This window comes from Coregonus lavaretus (assembly GCF_964263955.1).
Source record: "Coregonus lavaretus genome assembly, chromosome: 29".
Lineage (NCBI taxonomy): Eukaryota > Metazoa > Chordata > Actinopteri > Salmoniformes > Salmonidae > Coregonus > Coregonus lavaretus.
In genome coordinates this window covers 15,353,921-15,378,443 of record NC_140016.1, presented here as the reverse complement: position 1 = coordinate 15,378,443, position 24,523 = coordinate 15,353,921, and the positions used below count along the sequence as shown (strand labels likewise).

The 24,523-nt window shown below is 45.6% G+C and overlaps 1 protein-coding gene across 1 annotated transcript; it reads right to left on the bottom strand.

Moving 5' to 3' along the window:
* Positions 1–10,563: 10,563 nt before the first annotated feature.
* Positions 10,564–23,430, bottom strand: LOC311104883 (rho guanine nucleotide exchange factor 37-like). The gene is made up of 15 exons (XM_084146848.1): positions 23,266–23,430; positions 22,821–22,898; positions 21,885–21,965; positions 20,905–21,296; positions 20,379–20,508; positions 19,182–19,329; positions 18,797–18,996; positions 18,515–18,645; positions 17,692–17,796; positions 16,790–16,903; positions 16,265–16,582; positions 15,900–16,028; positions 14,472–14,667; positions 13,897–14,108; positions 10,564–11,306 (listed from the first exon to the last, which is right to left on the bottom strand). The coding sequence occupies exons 4-15, from the start codon at positions 21,283–21,285 to the stop codon at positions 11,100–11,102; spliced, it is 2,271 nt and encodes a 756-aa protein (XP_084002974.1). The 5' UTR covers positions 21,286–21,296; positions 21,885–21,965; positions 22,821–22,898; positions 23,266–23,430; the 3' UTR covers positions 10,564–11,099.
* Positions 23,431–24,523: the final 1,093 nt, after the last annotated feature.

Here is a 24,523-nt window from a genome sequence, read left to right as displayed (position 1 = left end):
AATGTTTGTCTATGGAGATTGCATGGCTGTGTGCTCGATTTATACACCTGTCAGCAACAGGTGTCGCTGAAATAGAGGAATCCACTGATTTGAAGGGCTGTCCACATACTTTTGTACATGTGGTGTATGTGGCCCAGCCCTGACAAACAGAGACAGAGAAAACAAGCCTTACTACTCACAGTGGGCTTTCACAGCCACATACAGACACAGGTTCATGTTTAATGAAGGAGACTAGCAGCCTAAATGTAGTCTGAAAGTACTACACCCCATGTAGCCTCCCTCCTGCTCCCCGACAGCACAAACACAGCCTGTGGCTCTCTCGACAAGATGGGTTATGCCACAGAGTTTATCAAGGACCAACTTTATGATATAACATCATGAATATGCATTGCATTTTATTTTCTATAGTGGGTTGTCATGGAAGGCCCCAAAAGTTTAACCCTTTCCATACATTGAGTATGAATTGAACAAACTTGTCATAGCATAGACAGCGCTACCACTAAATTGTTATGGCCATGGGAGTATAGGAGGACATGGACAGCTGAGGAAGGAGAAGGGACAAAACCCTGCAGCTTGATTGCTCGCGATCATGATGTAATCAAATCAGGCTTAAGGCTCGTAATGGACGCTTTGTCATGTGTGTGGGAGACAAGACAGCCTACCTGACTGACAGGAGACAGGAGAGCCTACCTGACTGACAGGAGACAGGACAGCCTACCTGACTGACAGGAGACAGGAGAGCCTACCTGACTGACAGGAGAGCCTACCTAACTGACAGGAGACAGGACAGCCTACCTGACTGACAGGAGACAGGACAGCCTACCTGACTGACAGGAGACAGGAGAGCCTACCTGACTGACAGGAGACAGGACAGCCTACCTAACTGACAGGAGAGCCTACCTAACTGACAGGAGAGCCTACCTGACTGACAGGAGAGCCTACCTAACTGACAGGAGACAGGAGAGCCTACCTAACTGACAGGAGACAGGACAGCCTACCTGACTGACAGGAGACAGGAGAGCCTACCTAACTGACAGGAGAGCCTACCTGACTGACAGGAGACAGGACAGCCTACCTAACTGACAGGAGACAGGAGAGCCTACCTAACTGACAGGAGACAGGAGAGCCTACCTAACTGACAGGAGACAGGACAGCCTACCTGACTGACAGGAGACAGGAGAGCCTACCTAACTGACAGGAGACAGGAGAGCCTACCTGACTGACAGGAGACAGGACAGCCTACCTGACTGACAGGAGACAGGACAGCCTACCTGACTGACAGGAGAGCCTACCTGACTGACAGGAGAGCCTACCTGACTGACAGGAGACAGGACAGCCTACCTGACTGACAGGAGACGGGACAGCCTACCTGACTGACAGGAGAGCCTACCTGACTGACAGGAGAGCCTACCTAACTGACAGGAGACAGGACAGCCTACCTAACTGACAGGAGACAGGAGAGCCTACCTAACTGACAGGAGACAGGAGAGCCTACCTAACTGACAGGAGACAGGACAGCCTACCTAACTGACAGGAGACAGGACAGCCTACCTAACTGACAGGAGAGCCTACCTGACTGACAGGAGACAGGACAGCCTACCTAACTGACAGGAGACAGGACAGCCTACCTGACTGACAGGAGACAGGAGAGCCTACCTGACTGACAGGAGAGCCTACCTGACTGACAGGAGACAGGACAGCCTACCTGACTGACAGGAGACAGGACAGCCTACCTGACTGACAGGAGACAGGAGAGCCTACCTGACTGACAGGAGAGCCTACCTGACTGACAGGAGACAGGAGAGCCTACCTGACTGACAGGAGACTACAACCTGATCTGTGTGTAGGGAGGGGGAGGGGGTGACAGAAGTGCCCATGCAAGGCAGTAATCTCCACAAACTCCCAGTCCAGAGCGGTCAGTTGGTCCACAGGGAAGACAGCCAGGTCACCCTTAAAATTTAGATTACACAGACAGCCCACAGCCCATCAGAAGGGGCAGAATCATGTTTCTCTCCATCCTTTTGAAATGACAGAAATAGAAAGAAGTGAGATATGGGGGCGTCGTCTGATGTTTATCTGTTGCAGAACAATCGTAAATGGTACTCTGATACACACAATGAAGTGTCAGTGGAGGAGCATGGGGACTTGAAACGTCCTCAAACAGAAAAAAACTATCCTGTTTGTTTTTTTTTCATTTCATAACTGCTCTCTAATGAGACAGTATGCTAATCTAAAATTAACCAGACAGAGGTTACAGTGGTTGTAAACTTGTAACCATGTGATGTTACTATTATAGTCATCTATTGATGCAATCCTAAGGGCCATTAATGTATTTTCATATGAAGACTGACGGACTGCATAACACAAAATTGTTTATTGAGGTTACTCTCTCCAGGAGGGTAACGAGAAACACAACCCGACACTCTCCCTAGTGGCGGCAGATGGTAGTGACTTGTTTGGAATCCAGCTTAGGTTGTCAGACAGTAACACCAACCTTAATTGACAGCAGGTCCTCAGGCCAGGGAGTGAAACAGCAGTGGTGTCCTCAGTCAACTCTGTATGTCGTCCTTGGTTGGCCACTAACTTTTGACTCATCACATACGCTGATGTTACTGTTTATTATCTATCCTGTTGCCTAGTCACTTTACCCCTACCTATATGTACAGTTCTACCTCAATTACATTGTACCCCTGCACATCGACTCGGTAACCCATGTATATAGCCAAGTTATAGTTACTCATTGTGGATTTATTCCTTGTGTTTTACATTATTTCTATCTTTCTCTCTCTGCGTTGTAGCGAGGGGCACGTAAGTAAGCAATTAAATGTTAGTCTACACCTGTTGTTTACAAAGCATGTGACAAATAACATTTGAATTAATGTGAGAAGCATGCACACACACACAACACACACACTTTCCAACTAAGGCTGAGCTCACAAGCCAAGCAAGGAAACGTTTGGGTTCCACCAAATCATGAAGAGGTATTTGGACTTGCTTGGGAAGAAGCAAGTCAGGATTTCCAAATATTTATTGAATGCTGTGTGCTGAGCAGTAGTGCCTTTGTCAAAAAGGTCTTGTTTCCATGCTCTTTCACAACGGTGATTGGAAAAAACATGAGTGTAGGGTTTACATCATACAGCTAATACTTGTTGTAAATGCAGTCATGGTCATTATAAAAATGCATTGCTTTATAGCAAAGATTCACAAGGCATCTGTTGTTATCAGGATTGACTATCACAACCGTGTTGTTTTGGGTGCTCCTGATCCACCATGTCGACTATCACAACCATGCTGTTTTGGGTGCTCATGATCCACCATGTTGACTGTTTACAGTGACAACACTGTTCACACCAGGCAGGCAGCATGGTGCACTGAGGGTGGTGTTAACATATATAGCATATTACAGAAGAGTCATAACTATAACTTCCTCTGTGATGTGTGTGTGTGCGCGCATTTGTGTGGATAGCAAGAGAACAGGCCGGCAGCATCCAGAGAACCTGTCCCACCAAATGCCTCCTAATACAAGGATTAGGTCCTGAAATTCCTTCATCTGCACAGGGATTACAGTGCAAGTGAAACAGGTGTTTATGGCATATTCTGCAAGTCAATAAACATACCCTCAAAAGAGAACACAGATTCTCCAAAGAACTCAAATCGGTTTGAGATTAATGTACGGAACTCTCTAAAGTGTCACTTGTAGTGATAACTGGGCTAGAGCTAGGACGAATGGGTGTTGGCTGGGACATGACTGGGATGTGGGTGTCTGCAAGAAAGGAAATCCTAAAATGTCAGTCATTCAGGGCCTTGTGCATGCCTGACCCTCCTGACCTCTGGTGTGACCCCTCCCTTGGCTCCTGAGTGCTCTGGGTCCTGTCCTAGCTGCTCTGATTTATGATGGTTTTATCACAGTAGTATCAAAGATGTTTTATTGTTCTATCTGTGGTAGTATTCCCTGGATGACAGCGTTATTATGGACAACCTTGAGCTCCAAGGCAACCTTGACTGAGTGGCTGGCTGAGGCTGGGGGGCTGAGAGGGGCAGCTACATCGGCAGTCACACTGGCGATGAGGAGGAGAAGGTGGGGGGAGTAGAGATGAAAGATACAAGGTGGGAGAGAGAAGGGTAGAAAGATGGGGGGTAAAGAGTAAGAGAAAAAGAGAGCGAGGTATATGGACAGGGAAAAGCACAGGGCTTTCAAGACACAGGCATAGAGGAATCCATTACAGGATTACATAGATCCACCATGACATGTTCTAAGTGCGTTCATTCACTGTACTGCATCTGTGTACTCTTCTATTGATGAACATTTGGAAATCAAAAAAATTATCTACAGCATTTTGTGTGTATCGTCTGTTTTCCTAATAGCCGTCGCCATAGCAGGCTGAGGCAGCAAGGCTGAATTTGGTCTCCATGGCTCTGTTGTGTGTTTTGTCTGCTCTGCTCTCTGTTCATCTCAACCCACGGTCTCCAATCCACTCCAGTCTCTGCCCTGGGCTTCCTCACAGGCGGTTTCACAAATAAGACAGGGAGTCCATCAACACCATGCAGCCAAATCACTCCGTTCCCTCTCCCCTAACTAACCACACATACTTACCCTTCCATGATTAAACCATGCTTATTCATGTAAGTCAGCGGTCTTTCAGAGCTCCCCAGTGGGTCATATAACAGAGTCTGGAGAGAGAGGGGGTAGAGTGTGTGAAGGTGGCTCAGCTGTTCACTGAATCGCAGGGAAGGATCTATGCAAAAGCTGGGTGGGTATATGAGGAAAGGGTCTCTGTGTGTGTGTGTGTGTGTGTGTGTGTGTGTGTGTGTGTGTGTGTGTGTGTGTGTGTGTGTGTGTGTGTGTGTGTGTGTGTGTGACGAGGCCAAGCCTGTAGGACGAGGCCTATGTTCTTCACACTCTGATGCAAAGATTGTCTGCTGTGGCAATTCTATTCCAGAGGGTGATGGTCCCCACAACTCTATTCCAGAGGGTGATGGTCCCCACAACTCCATTCCAGAGGGTGATGGTCCCCACAACTCCATTCCAGAGGGTGATGGTCCCCACAACTCCATTCCAGAGGGTGATGGTCCCCACAACTCCATTCCAGAGGGTGATGGTCCCCACAACTCCATTCCAGAGGGTGATGGTCCCCACAACCCCATTCCAGAGGGTGATGGTCCCCACAACCCCATTCCAGAGGGTGATGGTCCCCACAACTCCATTCCAGAGGGTGATGGTCTCCATAACTCCATTCCAGAGGGTGATGGTCCCCACAACCCCATTCCAGAGGGTGATGGTCCCCATAACTCCATTCCAGAGGGTGATGGTCCCCATAACTCCATTCCAGAGGGTGATGGTCCCCATAACTCCATTCCAGAGGGTGATGGTCCCCACAACCCCATTCCAGAGGGTGATGGTCCCCACAACCCCATTCCAGAGGGTGATGATCCCCACAACTCCATTCCAGAGGGTGATGGTCCCCATAACTCCATTCCAGAGGGTGATGGTCCCCACAACCCCATTCCAGAGGGTGATGGTCCCCACAACTCCATTCCAGAGGGTGATGGTCCCCATAACTCCATTCCAGAGGGTGATGGTCCCCACAACCCCATTCCAGAGGGTGATGGTCCCCACAACCCCATTCCAGAGGGTGATGGTCCCCACAACTCCATTCCAGAGGGTGATGGTCCCCACAACCCCATTCCAGAGGGTGATGGTCCCCACAACCCCATTCCAGAGGGTGATGGTCCCCACAACCCCATTCCAGAGGGTGATGGTCCCCACAACCCCATTCCAGAGGGTGATGGTCCCCACAACTCCATTCCAGAGGGTGATGGTCCCCACAACCCCATTCCAGAGGGTGATGGTCTCCATAACTCCATTCCAGAGGGTGATGGTCTCCATAACTCCATTCCAGAGGGTGATGGTCTCCATAACTGTGCCCTCTCCCCAAAGACAAATTACCACTTATTCATTTTACAGCCACATAGGATCCATAAAGAGGATCCATAAACGATGACAACTTTAAGGATTTGGTGGATTGGGGTGAATCGAGCAGAGGAAGGTCAAACGATTTAGCTGCCACGTGAGGCGTGAGCAAAGGAGTGTCTTCTTTGGCATGAGCCAGCTTCACGTGGCCCCGATCACGGGTGCCAAATACACAGGGGCGTGGACATGCTATATAGCAGGGGTATTCAACTCTTACCCTACTGGTTCTGTTCTACCTGATAATGAATTGCACCCACCTAGTGTCCCAGGTCTAAATCAGGCACTGATTATAGGGGGACAATGCATAAAAGCAGTGGAACTGGAATCGAGGTCCAGAGTGTAGTTGTAAGGCATAGGATGTCTCCTACTATATATAGCACATTTGTATTCAGGACACATCCTATTGGCTGAGACAAGGCTTGCTGCTGGCTGTGTGTCAAAGGATCCAATGTGTCATACAAGAAGATCCCTGCGTCTTATCTTCCCTGTATGTTCCCCCTCAATGCACAGGTTTCTCATCATTGATCATTCCCACTTCATGAAAAATGAAACAGTACATGGGAAGAATAATATGAGAAACCAAAAACAGGACATAAGCATTACACATCTCCCAGAGATACTGTATATATGTTTAATGTTAAACATGTTGTCAAAATATGTACAACTGCAAAAATAAACATTTACTTCCTACTATAGCAATATAGCATTTCATTTGGCTGTAAGCTATAGTCCATACTGTACAATACAGCAACAAGAGAACATGAGATGATTGACAGTTTAAAGAGCGAGATTAAAATAGTAGTACCAAATCTAATCAAAACAAACATTCGATAGCTCGCCACAGCATCAGCTAAACATAGAAATCCAGTCCAGCGGCTACGAATTTGAACTCCACGTGTTATAATAAGTGAAACCCTATAGGCTTAGTGTCATGGAAGTGTTATAAAGTGCCTTATCGGGTTGCCAGAGGGGGGCATGCCATATAGTCTGTCCCGGGTTGGATAACGGGATGGGCTCCTCTCTAACATCGAACATAAACACCCCCCTCCCCCACCCTCCTTCCCCCTCCGCGTGTCTCTGAGTGCCAAACTATCGCAAGCTATCCTGCACCCTTGTGATGACTGTTTACATCCCTGACATTCTAGGCCAGGACGGTTTACAAGAGAGAGTAGGGAGAGGGGGAGAGGGGAAGGAAGAGAGCTCTATCTATGCGTTTGAGCCAATCAGTTGTGTTGTGACAAGGTAGGGGTGGTATACAGAAGATAGCCCTATTTGGTAAAAGACCAAGTCCATATTATGGCAAGAACAGCTCAAATAAGCAAAGAGAAAAGACAGTCGCAAAAACCATCAAGCGCTATGATGAAACTGGCTCCCATGAGGACCGCCACAGGAATGGAAGACCCAGAGTTACCTCTGCTGCAGAGGATAAGTTCATTAGAGTTAACTGCACCTCAGATTGCAGCCCAAATAAATGCTTCACAGAGTTCAAGTAACAGACACATCTCAACATTAACTGTTCAGAGGAGACTGTGTGAGTCAGGCCTTCATGGTCGAATTGCTGCAAAGAAACCACTACTAAAGGACACCAATAAGAAGAAGAGACTTGCTTTGGCCAAGAAACACGAGCAATCTGTCCTTTGGTCTGATGAGTCCAAATTTGCGATTTTTGTTTCCAACCGGTGTGTCTTTGTGAGACACAGAGTAGGTGAACGGATGATCTCCGCATGTGTGGTTCCCACCGTGAAGCATGGAGGAGGAGGTGTGATGGTGCTTTGCTGGATTTATTTAGAATTCAAGGCACACTTAACCAGCATGGTTACCAAAGGATTCTGCAGCAATACGACATCCCATCTGGTTTGCACCTATCATTTGTTTTTCAACAGGACAATGACCCAAAACACACCTCCAGGCTGTGTAAGGGCTATTTGACCAAGAAGGAGAGTGATGGAGTGCTGCATCAGATGACCTGGCCTCCACAATCACCCGACCTCAACCCAATTGAGATGGTTTGGGATGAGTTGGACCGCAGAGTGAAGGAAAAGCAGCCAACAAGTGCTCAGCATATGTGGGAACTCCTTCAAGACTGTTGGAAAAGCATTCCTCATGAAAAGGGTTGAGAGAATGCCAAGAGTGTGCAAAGCTGTCATCAAGGGAAAGGGTCGCTACTTTGAAGAATCTAAAATATATTTTGATTTGTTTAACACTTTTTTGGTTACTACATGAGTCCATATGTGTTATTTCATAGTTTTGATGTCTTCACTATTATTCTAAAATGTAGAAAACTGTAAAAATAAAGAAAAACCCTTGAATGAGTAGGTGTGTCCAAACCTTTGACTGGTACTGTATGTATCAGTGTTCCATCTCTATGTATGTCTTATTCAGAAGGTCTGGAAGGATGAAGGAGAAAGCAATAAACAACTGATGTTGTAGATTTTTGTGAATTTTTAGCGAAGTCAATCCCCCTGACAACTAGGAGATCTGTTCAGCTTGACTGCTGTGGCTCACTCACACTCTGTTCCACGACTGACACACACACTCTGTTCCACGACTGACACACACAGTCAGCCAGAGGACGGTGAGGTGATCGTACCATGTCAGTGGCTCTCTCCCCAGGTCCCCGAGGGGAACCTCAGGAGAAAGGGGCTTCCTGGCTGCATGGGGGCAGTGTCACGTGCATCCCTACCCTGCACCGTCCACGCCTCAGTCTCACTACTACCTTCTAAACCCCAGTCATTAGCTACAAGCCAGGGGAGACTTTCCCATTCTAGTCCAGCAGTACAGGGGATGAGCCATTGTTAAAACTAAATTGGTTGTGCCAGAGAGATCAGCTGACAGGGCCTTAAAGAAGCCAAGGCATCAGGAACTTTGCCAAATGGTTAACAAATACAGCCCTGGCTTAAAGCGCCGAGGACAGGCCCACTTCTGCTATTTCTGTGGCCAGCCTAGAGCAGCTTGGATGGATCAGCCCCTATCACATACAATGTGCTTCAACTCTTCCTCCCAAATCAGGGGGGGGAAGACTCTTCCAGGAAAAATGCCCCCCGGCACCCAGATGCTCTCTCTCTTGACTGCCCTGCCATAGTGCCCCCCTGATTGGACAATAAATTCTGCCCAGCACATAAATATGAGGCTACAGCCAGATAAACAGACAGTGTTATTGTGTAGCAGCTGATCTACACTCTGACTGGAGCCGGAGGCTGACAGAAACAACATGGATGCCTTGTTTCAGCCCTGCCTGCTTAAAGTACTGGATTACCCTCACAATCAGGAGCCCAATTATCTATGACGAAAAGTAAAACCAATCTAATTGCTTTCTGTATACTCCCCTATGGCATTATGCCAGGAGCAGCCCAGAAACACTGTAGAGAGGTAGTATAACAGTAGCGGTTATGCAATGTACCACCCAGAGGAGGTAGCTGGAGGAAAACAACTGCTGTTCCAACAGTGGCCAACAGGGGGGGGCAAGGGTCCAACAGAAGATCCTATACCGACAGTGGGCTATTTATAGAACCATTGAATGAGAGAATGTTTATTTTTAGAGCTGCGTAGGTTTCTGTCATGCTAGGGTTAGTGGTAGCTGCAGGGAGTTACTGCATCACAGTCCTGGTGACAACCCGTCCTTAGCTGACGCAGGGACGTCCACAAACACCAATACGCCACACGTTTAAACGTCATATGGAGGACGACACGTGTCACCCAGTAGTTTGGTTAAGTACAACATTAAAATCCATTTACACTTGATTACTCTCCATTCTGGTGCTCACAGTGAAAGCTCTGTTATTATAACTGTCATATAGACCGCCACTATCTATGTGGCCTTTCCTTCAAATATATCTACAATTCAGAAACTGCACCATCTTAGAGCCTCATACAAATCCTGTTAGCCAACATGGTAAAATAGCGGTGACTATCTGAAGACCTGCATACCCAGCTTGAGTGCTGTATTACCCAGGGCACAGTGACTATTCTGTAGCAATCGACATAATGACACTGCTGCACTGACAGAGCTGTGCTCCCTTTCAAACTGTTTTTTGGCAACACTGAGCGATTTCATCCTTCATATAAAAAGCCTGACACAGGGTCCTGCTGTGTTAAATAAATTAAATAAATACAATTTAAAAAACAGGACAGCTAATCTTGACGGCGGGCTTACAGAGCAAACATTCTATTTAGATCATATTATGAAGTAGATCTTGACAGTCAAATGAATGATAAGACCATACGGTTAAGATATGAACGTGTTTAGGTTGTGTGACATCCACCAGAAGATTAGCATCACTACCGACTGAGCTAATAATGAAGATGCTAAAAGGTAAAGCCTACAGACATCTGTTAGGTGAGCGCAGGTGTGGTACACCCCCTTGTGGCCAGCTGAGAGAAGACAGTTATGCCTGTCTAGTCCAGTCAGCCCAGATACAGCACCAGGTAATGTCTTGTTTTCTCACTCTGCCCTGATATTTGAACCAATGAGAAGGCCCTGCTAGCTGCAGTACAACAACTGTCTTATTAAAGCCATATCAACCTAATGATGTAATTGCTTTAGTAACACACCTTTGCTGCCATTTGATGCCTGGAATCAAACTAGCTCCACTTCAACAAGTTCTCTTATCCACTCTCTCTCCTTATTTTATCATGTAACCTAGCATTAAGGTTTGCCGACCTCATTCTTCCTAGAAATCAGAAAACTATTTTGCCTGAGCATAAACTGCATTACTGTCAACGTCAGTGGCCAAGTCACCTGACGGTGCTAGTGGTACATCAAAATGGAGTTTGTACATATTTCCCTCTGTTTAACTGCCAGCACCCAGACTACATAGCGTATGTGTGTGTGTGTGTGTGTGTGTGTGAGTTTGTGTGTGTGTGTGTGTGTGAGAGTGAGTGTGTGTGTGAGAGAGTGAATGAGTGAGAAATCCAGACAGACAGATAAGCTTGATGGACTGCCTGCTATGCTCTAGTGTGCGGAGGCATTTCTACCTGCCTGTCAGTCAGTCAGTCTCTCCAGGAAAAAGCAGCGTTGCACCCCTGGTTCCTGGTGATGGAAGCGGCCTCCCACTTACATACTTAAACAAGAGCTGCAGTTGAGGGCTTGGAGCACTCTACATACAAATGCCCGCAGTAGGGGGCAACCCTAGCGGTAGGTGGCGGTGGGCGTGGTGGATGTGGGCATCACTGCCAGGTAGTTGGAGGGCACGTAACCCCTCTGCCCCCGCACCTCCACCAGGCTCCAGTCACAGCTACCCTTCTTGTCATGGGGTTCCAGGACTCTGATTGGTTCCCCCGCCCTCAGAGAGACCTCGTGACTGCTCCTCGCCCTGAAGTCATAGCCTGCAAACACCTGCAACGACACCGCAGAGGTCAGAGAACAGACAGAGCAAACAAGGCTTTATTAATGAGCATGATGCCCTAGAGATTGATTGTATTTAGCTTGGTGGTCTGATCAATGGCATTAGAAAACACAGCTCACCTCTGGACAACATAACTTGAGAAAGTTGGCTATCAGCAGGGCATGTAAGTGCAGCTTAATGGCGCCGCCATGTGGCCTGTGATGGTAGTGGACTACTAATCACCAACAGTCTCCTCCAGGGTTGGGCTCAATTCAGAATTCGAATTGGTCACACCACACAGGATGTAGAATTTGTATTTAAACAGAGAGGATGAGGCGAAGTGAGAGGTTTTATGAAAATAAGCAGAAATAAGCTAATGAGGAATTTCTTTATGGAGGTGTCGGAATGTTATTGCTAATTTGCTACGTGTGAGGCTTACTTGATCAAAAATAAGTTTAACAATGGTTAGGTTGTTACGAATGCATGGATATAAGTGGACGCACATGGCATTTCGGCACCGTATATATATTTTTTGACTATATCTGAGTTGTGCCTGTTGTCAGAGATAGAGGACTCATCACGGCTATAATTTGTTTTAGCATGGACATTGTCGTTGAGGGATTCCTATTGTTGGGAGCAAATCAGCCAATGAAGAATACAATGTACTACTTTAAAACTGAGATAGCCTCACTGGCGTTGCCATGCCATCACAGACGCGATAATGACACAGATACAAAGGTGAGTCATCCATCTCTATGGCCTGTTGTTCACACACGTAACTGCCCTCTCACTGGCTAGAATGGTCCAGCCTGATCTTGCATCCTCCTGCCTGCCTTCCATCTTTGAAGACATGTATTTCTATTGGTAGAGCGGTCACTTGACTATCTTGTCAATATAATAGACAATCTTTGATTTGAGTTTGAGTGACAGGAAGTATAATTTAATTCAGTGCAATTCAAAGAAATTCCACTCAGTCATAGAAGATGAGTTTCATTGAATCCGACAGGTCACACTTCCAGATACCAAAGAATATATCACTTTTCTATAAAAAAAAAAAAGAAAGTAGATGCTTTTTCCACTTGGAACCTGTAGGTTCGCTCGACCTTATTCATGGTTTCCTCACATGTAAAGGTGGTGGAATTATTACGGCATTTATTCAAGGTCAGAATACAGCGTATCTGTAGACACACCTCCGCCAAACCTTCATTTCTTAGATCTCCACCCCAAATGAATAGCGGTGAATAGCATGATGTTGTCATGCTTAGGTTCAAGGTCAGAATATGAGTAGAAGATGGCATAAAACTGGAATTACGTTCCATTTACGCACGCTTCACTCAGGTCGGAATTCCCCCATTACTCTTTTAACCTTAGTGCTTAGAATAGCCAATAATATTTTCTCAACAAACAATGCAGTTATATTAGACCCTAAGTTATACACAGAGTATACCAAACACTAGGAACATCTTCCTAATATTGACTTGCACTCCCTTTTGCCCTCATAACAGCCTAAATTCTTCAGGGCATGGACTCTACAAGGTGTCGAAAGCGTTCCACAGGGATACTGGCCCATGTTGACTCCAATGCTTCCCACAGTTGTGTCAAATTGGCTGGATGTCCTTTGGGTGTTGGACCATTCTTGATACACACAGGAAACTGTTGTGCGTGAAAAACCCAGCAGCGTTGCAGTTCTTGACACACAAACCGGTGCGCCTGGCACCTACTACCATACCCTGTTCAAAGGCTCTTAAATATTTTGTCTTGCCCATTCACCCTCTGAATGGCACACATACCCAAACCATGTCTCAATTGTCTCAAGGCTTAAAAATCTTTTTTTTTTTACCTGTCTCTTCATCTAGACTGATTGAAGTGGATTTAACAGGTGACATCAATAAGGGATCATAGCTTTCAACTGGATTCACCTGGTCAGTCTGTCATGAAAAGAGCAGGTGTTCCTAATGTTTTGTACACTCAGTGTATATTTGTATAGACTACACCTAATATAGAAGAGGCATTTGAATTTCATAGAATTTTACTGAATTCAATTATATTTCCTTTCATTCAAATTGTAATTCTGTGTCCTGTTTACTGCTTCAATTCAAATTCAATACAAATGTAAGCATTCAATTGGAATTCTGAATTGAGCCCAACCCTGGTCTCCTCTGCTCTGACACATACTCAGCCATGGCAAGGACGTTGGACAGAAAGAACAGACTAAAATGGACCACCCAAGTTGAAGAATCAAAGCCTTAGCAGGATGATTAGTGATCATACTGCCAGCGGTGCATGAAGAGGGCTGGCTTGAAGAGTATGATAAATGCCTCCCAAAGGTCACAAGGAGAATCACTCACTTTAACAACCAGGAGAGGTGTATTTCGACAGCTCAGCCACAGACAGACCGAACCCAGATACAATTATGTGCCTCAACACTTCCTCCACGTGCATGTGTGCGTGCGTGTGTGTGTGAGAGAGAGACTCCAACAATGTATGATGATGTTTGAAGGACTAAAACAAATAAATGGATAAAGCACTCAGGAGAAGGTTTGGGGCGCTCTGCATTTCAACACTGCTGACAAGCCCCCCCCCGAACAGAGTGTCACTGACCTGGAAGCAGTGAACGGACATAGCCCTCACGAGCTGGGGCTGGGGTGTATCAGGGGTGTAGGAGAGTCGCCTGACGTCAGGGTGGTAGGAGTGTCTTCTGACCCCCCCAGCGCAATCCATGGTAGTGACTGTCAGATGAGGGGACGGGGGAGGGTCCATGGTTACCTGGTGGTAACGCACCAACTTGGAGGAGGGGACGTATCCTCTTGGACCTGGACACAGGGGGATTGGTGTAGATGATTGGAAGACATGAATTCATAAGTAATTATAATCTGATGAGATGTACCATATATAAACCACATGTTATCCTATAATTAATCAAATCTATTTGGATTGATAGATCTCACCGTCTTAGATTTTTTTAAAGGTAACCAGGCAGCAGTAACAGTAAACAACCATTAGATGTCTCCACTTTAACTGGTGGTGGCTGAAGCGGCATTCTACTCATTTTAGTTTGGTATTCACTGCTACATTGACAGACCAAAGGACTGACTTTCCTTTTAGAAAGTAAAGCCGTTTGCTATTTTAAAGATAAGCCCCTCTTGTGAAAAGGCAAGATGTTTTGGCGGTCTTACCCCCAGCGTCGACCAGCCAGCGTCGTTTGTCCCCCCGTGTGTCCATCTCACTGATGATGGCCACCAGCTCTCCTCTGTTCAGGCTCAGGTCCAGGTCTCTGGTCCCCACCACATGACCTGTCAGCTGGTAGATCTTCCCTGAGCCGTGCTTGTCTGTCAGGACCTTCAGACGATTCTGGGAGCCAGGGCTGAGAGGCTGGGAGGACAGCGTTGTGTTCATTACACACCAAATGGAAGAGAAGACTGAAATAGGGAGGGATGACCTGCATTTGTTCAATAAGAAATGTCAATGTTTTACTTTCAGTTGCAAAAGGTTATTAAACGTTTTGCTACGGTGTGCCCTAATTAACACGACCCTGGTAGAGTTATTGGAACCGATAGGGAACCATCAGGAACATAGTAGAGCAATGGCTTTGACAGCTAGTCATTCGCCATGTTCATCATCACTGGTGTTCACCTGCTTAGCTTCCACCCAGGGTGACTTCTAGAGTTTAAATGGCTTCACTATGTCATCTAAGAGTAGCTAATGAAGCGATCCTGTTTCTTTCTAGTACTGTAGATGTTTCTCTCTAGCCACAGATGAGCTGCCCATCCTCCCTAGTGCTGTCATGTATTCCTGTAGACCTGACAGGCTGAGTCTCATTACTATCATATAGCTACCCTCTCTGGTAATGTCCCAAATGGCACCCTATTCCCTATATAGTGCACTACTTCTGAGCAGGGCTGGTGAACTATATAGGGAATAGGGTGCCATTTGGGATGCTGTTCATCGGTTCTGTGAGGCCTACAGCCAGGAGAGCTGCTCCTGCACACTGCAGACAGACAGACATAAAGTACAGCTTATAACATGGACTGTGAGATGTCTAGATTAGTCTGGAAGATTAAACTACACCATCTCTCTCCCCTCTCCTCTCGGCAGCTTCACATTCTCATCAGTTAAAGTAATGAGTAGTGGTGTGGTGATGATAGGAGCCATGAGGTGGCTAGAGTAAGGTTATTGCTGTATTATGACCAAGCAAAATGAATGGTGGTTTCTGTTCCGACTTGGGGAAAAAGGTAATGGAATTTCCAGTATTTATTACAGGAAATACAGGTTCGTGTTGTGACATGACGTGTTCTAGTGTGTTAGTTTTGACAAAAGGCTTGTGTTTAGTTACAGTACCTTCAGGCGACCACCTTTCTCAGAACCCTCAACAGGTAACACCACAACCCCAAGGCTTGTAGAAATAGCTATCATGATCCAATTCAGGTTATTACAAACACATAATGCGGCATAATAACATTGACAGTATGAATCATCCTGCTGCTATTTGACAACAAGTCCTGTGGGGCTGTAGATGTGTACACACACTGTCCCTGGCAATGTTACCCGACAAGTCCCATCGCCACCAAACAACAGATTATAGTGCAGCTTCTGCTGAGACTGACCTGGACAATGGAATCATTGAGTTGGTCCTTCACATTCCAACACAGACTCTCCAGCCTCCTCGCACCCTCCAGCACCGAACACTCCGCCCACTCCCAGAATGCATTAGGCTCCAGGGAACCGGGAGGGAGCTGCAAAAAGACATGTTAAACAAAATAAGATGAGAAAAATTGTCAAGCTCAACTGCATCTCTGCTTTAGGTATAGCTCCCATAAAATCTCATTCTAAATGTAGTAACAAATACATGAGCAACCTGCTACTTAGCTAATGTAGCCTTTTGGATCATAGAGAAAATAGGCATTTGTCTGTATCCACACAACAAACATGCTAGTCATCCCCTCAACTCCAGTACTGTATTATTGTGTACCTGTTGGGTGAATCCCTGGAAGAGCTGCTCCATGTCTGCAGCCAGGTCCTTGTGCAGGCAGCTGAAGGCCCCCAGCATGCCCCAGAGCAGGTTGAGGGCCAGGCCGTTGAACTGGGGCAGCTCGTTGAGGAGCAGGGTGTTGATGGTCTTATAGGTGTTAGCCACCGCCTGCTCATCGTAGCTCAGACTGGGCTTCTCTTCGATCAGCTCGTAGTCTAGCAGCTTGTCCAGACGCTTACTGATCAGGTTATGAGGCCCCGCCAGGAGCTCTTTTAGGGCACAGAGAGGCTTGTGGACCAAAGTCCTCATCCTCTTCTCCTGGAGAGAGAGAGGGGGGGGATTGGGATAGAGGAATGAGTGGGGGAGGGGGGAGGGGAGATAAAAGTGTGAGGCACAGACAGTGTAATCTGAAACGTGAAGGACGGGGCTGACAAGAGGGAAAGTGAAACGCGTCCATATGCATAATTCTTTTTTTCTGATGCCTATTTTTATAACATAACAAAATGGTACTGTAGCTTAACTTACAAATGTAGGAAGTATCCATTGTCTCAGTGCTGTTGTGATTTCCTTGTAGCATATAACAGGCTTCTCACTGTCCATGTCAAGATCAAACTCCTCCGGTCGATAGCTGAGAAACCTCTGGAATATAACGATGGAAGGAAAGTTTCAACATGAACTAGAATTAGACACGGGGAAACGTAAACCCAAATCTGTGTGGCAGTGGTCAGTAATGCATGGTTTATGAGCGACAGTGCTGGCTGTGGTTGTTGGCAGCAGGGAGGGACTGCATTCACATATTAGGTGGGGCAATGAGTAGCAGGCTGAATACTTTAAACTGATTTTCTTACAGTTACATTGCCTCTAAATTGTCAACTGCTCACCACTGGAAAAAGAAAATCCATCAGATCAGAGCTGTAGCCCATTATTTAGTGAGAAGAGGATGCCAAGCCAGAAGTGAATGCTAAGGGATTGTGCACTAATTATATGTTGAGTGGAAAGCCACACATAAACACATCCTGAGTGGCGCAGTGGTCTAAGGCACTGCATCGCAGTGCTAACTGTGCCACTAGAGATCCTGGTTCGAATCCAGGCTCTGTCGCAGCCGGCCGCGACCGGGAGACTCATGGGCGGCGCACAATTGGCCCAGTGTCGTCCAGGGTAGGGGAGGGAATGGCCGGCAGGGATGTAGCTCAGTTGATAGAGCATGGCGTTTGCAACGCCAGGGTTGTGGGTTTGTTTCCCACGGGGGGCCAGTATAAAAAATAAATAAAAAAAAGGTATTCACTAACTGTAAGTCGCTCTGGATAAGAGCGTCTGCTAAATGACTAAAAATGTAATGTAAAAAAATAAACAAAATGATTCCAGTGTTGTCATGGTGATCTTACTCTGGTCTCCATAGCAAAAGGCTAGGGTCAACAAAAGCTCACCTGTAGATGGTCTAGATATGTCTCCACATTTTCATGTAGCACGGTGATACCATTTTCAAGGAGATAGAAAAAGCCCTCCAAGGCATCAAACTCCTCATCTACCAGCTGGAATTGAACAGAGGGAAGTTATTAAAGGGATATTTGGGGAGTTTGGCAACGAGGCCATTTATCTACTTCCCCAGAGTCAGATGAACTCATGGATACCATTTGTATGTCTCTGTGTCCAGTAGGAAGGAAGTTAGAGGTAGTTTCGGGAGCCAATGTTAACTAGCGTTAGCGCAATGACTGGAAGTCTATCGGTATCTGTTAGCATGGTAGTTAGCATTGGCTCTAGAAACTACCTCTAACTTCCTTCATACTGGATACACAGACAACAATAGTATCTACAATTAATCTGAATATGGGGAAGTAGATAAGGGGCCTCATTGCCAAACTCCCAAAGTATCCCTTTAACAGCAAATTCAACAAATCTTTACAGAGATTAAAATAAGAACATTCTAGTAGTTCTACCATCCATTGCTAAAAAGAGACCCAGAGCTTCAGTTTGTGACTTGATGAATAATATGTCTAAAAATGTCCACAAGGGAATACTCATAACCATGTGAGATTCCTCCACAATAGCATGAGTCATTGTATTCAACGACTCTCTACATACTTTATCTAACAAATGCTCCTCAGAGGTGTGAAGCAAGGTTTGAATACAGCAGGTAAACACTAGTCATATCATTTGTTCTCTCACCTCAGTTTCCATTCCCTGTAGAAAGTGTAGCTTCATTTTATGGCTGAGTGATCTTAACAAGGACAGGCACAGACAGAACCTTACCTTTGGTGCAATCCCCGTCTCATGTTTGATGAACTGACTCAGTCTGGCAGTCTTCTTTGCGATGCTGTGGCTGTTCAGTCGATTCATCTTATCCCTTATCGTCAGGGTCTCCGTCTTCTTGTATTTGTCGGCTGTGACGACAAGACAACAAATTCTAATATGGGTGTTCAGGAATAAGTGAAGGCAAGGTCCCCAATCTATCAATTCCTCATCCCTGTCTGAACACTAGAACCAATCACAGGGAATGATTACTAGATGGTGATAGCTAGCTCATGTTCTCACCGACTTCCCTGAAGCGTTTGTACTCGTTGATCCTGCAGTTGAGGGCTATGGCGGTGTGGGCAGTCTGCTCCAGGAGAGAGTAGGCTGGGTGCCCAGGCTCTGTGTGTTTCATGACGGTCTGGAAGAGAAGAGGGTAGCGGGCGATCCTCTGGACTGGCATCACCAGGAAGAAGCTCAGAGAGGCAGCATTCACCTCTGGCCTGTACACAACAGTCTCACTTTGTCATACTTCCTGGACTTGTAGTGAGAAAACTGTACATGGAAGTTCATAACACAATAGAGATGGGGTGTGATATCAAGGCCAGTTTTAGTAGTGGATCTCAATGAGACATTAGAGACAAACAATGGTAGGAACAGGAATGCAGAGAGGGAGATATGAACATACGCTGAGGACTTGATGACTTTCACTATCTCAGTCCACAGGGCTTCTTTCTGCTTGTAGCTGTTCTCTAGCGCTGTGACGTTGTTGTAGTTGGCCAGGTACTCCTTGTACGCCGACTCTATGTCTGTTGATAGACTGAGGAAGGCCTCACCTGAAGGGAATATGAATCAAGTATTCATGATGTGATATAAATGTACATGTATGCCTCCCGTGTTGTCCTTTATCCGTCCCATGGAACGTTGCTAAGGTGATACAACTGACTATATAAAGGCGTTTCATTTTGTTGCTGTTATGTACTGAATATCTTTTTCAGAGTCTCTCTAGTCATTCTTGCAGGTTTGATCTCTGCAGGACAGATCAATGTTTGAACACCTAGCAGTCCAGGTGCTGAGCAAGGTCAACTAAATAATGGAGACACCTAGCAGAAACATCTAGCAGTCCAGGTGTTGAGCAAGGTCAACTAAATCATGGAAACAACTAGCAGTCCAGGTGCTGAGCAAGGTCAACTAAATCATGGAAACACCTAGCAGTCCAGGTGCTGAGCAAGGTCAACTAAATCATGGAAACACCTAGCAGTCCAGGTGCTGAGCAAGGTCAACTTAATAATGGAGACACCTAGCAGAAACACCTAGCAGTCCAGGTGCTGAGCAAGGTCAACTAAATCATGGAAACACCTAGCAGTCCAGGTGCTGAGCAAGGTCAACTAAATAATGGAGACACCTAGCAGTCCAGGTGCTGAGCAAGGTCAACTAAATAATGGAAAAAATGAACTTGGCACTGTTGTTTGCTCCACAATGAAATATAGCAGGGCTAACATGGTTGCCACAGAGAGGGAGTTTTAGTTTTTCATTATCTAGCTGACCCATCCAAGCAGCTTGACTGCAAAGGGGGACTGTATGTGTAAGTGTTGTCTAACACCATGGTGGGAAATGTGCTCATAGGACTTTAATACACACAGCCATGTAGAACACATCATGACAAGCAGCTGGTATCAATAGCCCTGTGAAACAGAGGGGGTGGACATGAGCCTATTCATGATAGCCCCCGTAGGATTAGCAGGTGTGGTAGTGCAGGTGTGAATATATATTAGTAGCTACCTGGGAGTGAGAATCACAAGGTGTGATGGTGTATATGGGAGGTGTGAATAGCCCAGCCAAGGGAACTGTCCTGATACAGCATTGCAATATTCTTACTACTTACATAGAGTCTCCAGGAAGAGAGGATCATGGGGCGTCAATTGCTTCTGGTCCAGGAGGCTGAGGAGGCGGCCTGACACGTCGATCACCTCCTCTATGTACAGGAACATGCTGTCCAGGTTAGTCAGCTGAGGCTGTGGTGGAGGAGAAGGTATAGACTGACTTAAATGCTCAACAAAGGGCATCAGTCACCTACCACTAAACTATCCCCTCCTCCTCTCTTTCCTCTCTCCCACATACAATTACATTAGCCCCTCCATCATTACCACTGGCTGATGCATAGACAGGCCTGTCTTCCACCCCATAAAATGGGATTCCATCCTGTTTTTACGAGACACCCGTTTTCAGCGTGGCCTTGTAATCAAAGACATTCGATTATATGGTCATTGAAAAACCTTCAGAGACGTGAAAGGAAATAAAGCATGGTGCTTCAAGATAACCATTCCTTAGAGAGGAAGACCCAGTAGGGCCCAGAGTTTTCCCATGTTCAGGAAACCCTCCTAGCCCTATGCAGCGGTGCAGTACAGTACCTGGTGTTTCTGCAGGTTGCTCCTGATGGTGCAGGTGCAGACCTGGAGGAGTCTCAGGTAGTTCCTCTCTGTGTAGACCAGCTCCTCTGTGGCCAGGAGCTGCCTCTGAGCCTCTCTCTCAGCCCTCTCCTCGGCCGCAGCCTCTTCAGCCACAGCCTTCTCTGATGCATCCTCTGCTGGCTCCTCCACAAACACTGACACCTCTGATAGAGAGAGATATATAGGGTCCTCCTCTGTGTCCGCTGTCTCACCCTCCTCCACTGTTCCCTCTTTCTCCTCCATTCTCACCTCTTGGGCCTCAGCTCTGGGACTTGGAGAAGGAGTATGGTTTCGGGGAGCTGGGGTTGGGGGAGCTGACTCTGCCGTCAAGGGGCTCTCCATGCTGGGTCTGTCTGTTGGAGAAAAAGGGGGTTAGCTCCATGTGAGCCTGATGTCTATATCCCACCCAGCAGTAGCAGCCCGTGGCAGGGTTATTATAGTGGGGTTGAATGGCTTATAGGTGACATGAGGAGACACCATGTGTTCAAACGAGATGGTCCTACTCTTAAAAAGCTGTTGCCGCTGAAGCTATTTAACTTTTTAGCAGATTTCAATCAAATGTAATAATGTTTAGCTGTTTAAAATGCAGATGCTGTGTTTGACTCATTATGCCATAGGAATAGTGACTAAAAACATGTGGAGGGACAGTCACCGGCAGTGACTTCAGCATTAATTGTACTTTTAAGTGTGGCTTGGCTGTGATTTACAACTGAACAAAAGTTACCAAAACAAAGTTATCTGTATCTAATGAGTCATAATAAACATGTAAATTAATGAGGTGGATAAAAAGGACAACACCATAACAACCCAGGTCTCTGGATGACTAGTTTAAAAATCAAATTAAAAAGAATAGTAGCACCGAGCAACAACAACTTCACCTCAGGCTGAAAATAGAAGGTTCTCAGTGAGTGACAGCAGAAAACATTAAAGCACATCAATACCTTGAGTAGAGGACTGGGATCAGACGCTGCTCAGCTTGTGGGCCAGTGGAGTGTGCTGCTACTACTGATGCAGTCGAGTGCCTGGCCAACACACAGAAAGACTGATGTAACTTTTTCCACTCACTCACTAAGAGCTAGGCTTCATGTGGCATGGGTGTGTGAGTGGAGGCTTGTGGGGGGATGGGAGGGTCAGCTGGGCTGTTTGTTAGGGGGAAAGGGTGGAGGCAGGGAGGAGGTGATAGGCTATAGCAGTGTGGAGGCCAGAGAAGGCACAGCCTCTCTCTGTCCTGAATCTGCTGATTGAATGCAGCAGCCTGTAAAAAGGAAGTGATGCCTGCTCAGGCAGAAGCTCGTTGGCTGGCCCCGATTTAAAAAAACAGGCTGGCCCGCCAGTGGAGACACAGCACCACGCTGACTGATGTTTTCTCACAGGAAACAAAAGCTCCAAGGGAATTCAATGGCAATTGCCGCCCAGGTAATTGTAATGATTTTCCATGGGTAATAATTTAGACGTGTCCTTTGTGTGGATGTCTCAGCACAAGACAACAAAATCATATGGAGTTTACAGTAAAATGTTTATCTTGAGGGTAATGGAATTTGTCAGATACTTACAGAGGAACAAATCAACTAACTGACACATATTTCAGGGGCAACAAGGAACAAATAAGTATTGAGGATACTACTTTTTAACTGGTTGATACCGTAGGAATGTGAAACATTCAGACGTGATATCTGAGTTGATGACATTGGAATTGGGCTAAGGAATGCTGCAGAACTGGATTCATTACCAGCTGAGTCATCATTATGATGACATGTCGTTTTAAATAAAAAACGATATCTGTGACAATAATTGTTTTTTTTTACTTGAGTATTTCATTTCACAAAATGGTCTACTGTTCACAAAACATTTAACAACAAGCAACATAAATAACTTACTCTTTCCATACAGAGGGGTGGACACTTGGATTCCAGGGATAGCAGGAAACTGCATGGCGGATGGGTGGAATCTAATGACTGGGGGATAAAAATATGTTTCAGACTAGTAAACATCCTCCACTCTTCACATCATAATTATCTTCCTTTCTTACTGTAGGTCATGGCCCAGTTCAACGTACAGTAGAATATTGTAGTAGTACGGTGGGCCTACTACTAGCCTACTAACTCTACAGATTGTACTAGATGTAGTACAGTAGTAGCCTGTAGCAGTATAATTATTACAGCAGTAGACTGGCTCTAATAAATTCACAATTTATTTTACAAAAGTGTACATAGATCAGTGATAGATTGGAAACATGGTATGATGTTTCATTACAACACAGTGCAATAAGTAATAGCCTAGTTCGATACTTAGTCACATTAAATATAGATCAGAGAAACAGACCTTTGGCTTTGAAGCAACAGCAGCTTCTCCTCGAGCACAAGATGTGGTGCTCCAACTACAAGGTCAGTGCGCAAACAGAGAACTCAAAGTTTCCCTTATCCAAGGGGATGAAAGAATATTTTAATAATAAAAAAATTACAATATTTAATAGAGATCACATAGCTTTATAGAGTGTAGATGTTAGTCTCCTGAGGCGGCACTGTCACTAAACACACGCGCACCTTGACGTCTTGTTGTTCTTCTTCAAATCCTCAATCACATGTCCCTTTTCTAAGAACAGGTTGGCCAGTCCAGGCTGACGTCACGTCAGTGCAACGCATAGTTTACAGTAAATGTTTATCTTGAGGGTAATGGAATTTGTCAGATATTCACAGAGGAACAGTTCAACTAACTGACACAAATATTTCAGGGGCAACAAGGAATACATAAGTATTGAGGATACTACTTTTGAACTAGTTGATTCCGTACGAATGTGAAACATTCAGACATGAAGTCTGAGTTGATAACATGTTAATGTGCCCTTGAGCAAGGCACTTAACCCTAATTGCTCCTGTAAGTCGCTCTGGTTAAGAGCGTCTGCTAAATGACTAAAATGTAATGTAAATGTAACATTGGAATTCGGCTAAGAAGGAATGCTACAGAACTGGATTCATTACCAGTTGAGTCATCATTATGATGACTTGTAGTTTTTCATTTTAAAAAACTATATCCGTGACAATAACTAATTTTTTACTTGAGTATTTCATTTCACAAAATTGTCTACTGTTCACAAAACATTTTACAACAGGCCACATAAATAACTTGCTATTTCCATACACAGGGCTGGACACTTCTATTCCAGGGATAGCAGGATACTGCATGGCCGATTGGTGGGTCCTAATGACTGGGGGATAAAAATATGTTTCAGACTAGTAAACATCCTCCACTCGTCACATCATAATTATCTTCTTGTTGTACTTCTTTGAACCCTCAATTACATGTCCCTTTTCTAAGAACAGGTTCGCCAGTCTAATCTGGCGTCACCTCAGTGCAGTGCATAGTAGACTATTGTTTTTCTTTTTTAGATGTCGGGTCAGTAACTTTTCCAATGTATTGATTTCGCCTGGTAAATAAAGTTGAAACTTGACCTAATCTATATGTGCCCCAATTTCAGTAGGTTGATGGCAGAAGCCTGTACTATGCGGACATCTAGTGGTAATTTCTTCCCTGCTAAAAAATGTCCTTGGCCTAAAAAATAAGATTCCAAAATGATCTGAAC

What these genes read in the sequence shown, in the direction of transcription:
- LOC311104883 (XM_084146848.1), bottom strand. Translation starts at nt 21,285, where the DNA reads ATGGAGAGCCCCTTGACGGCAGAGTCAGCTCCCCCAACCCCAGCTCCC. An exon ending in CAAACGCTTCAGGGAAGTCG is followed by an intron (nt 18,646 to 18,796) that starts GTGAGAACATGA and finishes TTGTCGTCACAG; the next exon opens with CCGACAAATACAAGAAGACG. An exon ending in TCCAGGGATTCACCCAACAG is followed by an intron (nt 16,029 to 16,264) that starts GTACACAATAAT and finishes GTCTTTTTGCAG; the next exon opens with CTCCCTCCCGGTTCCCTGGA.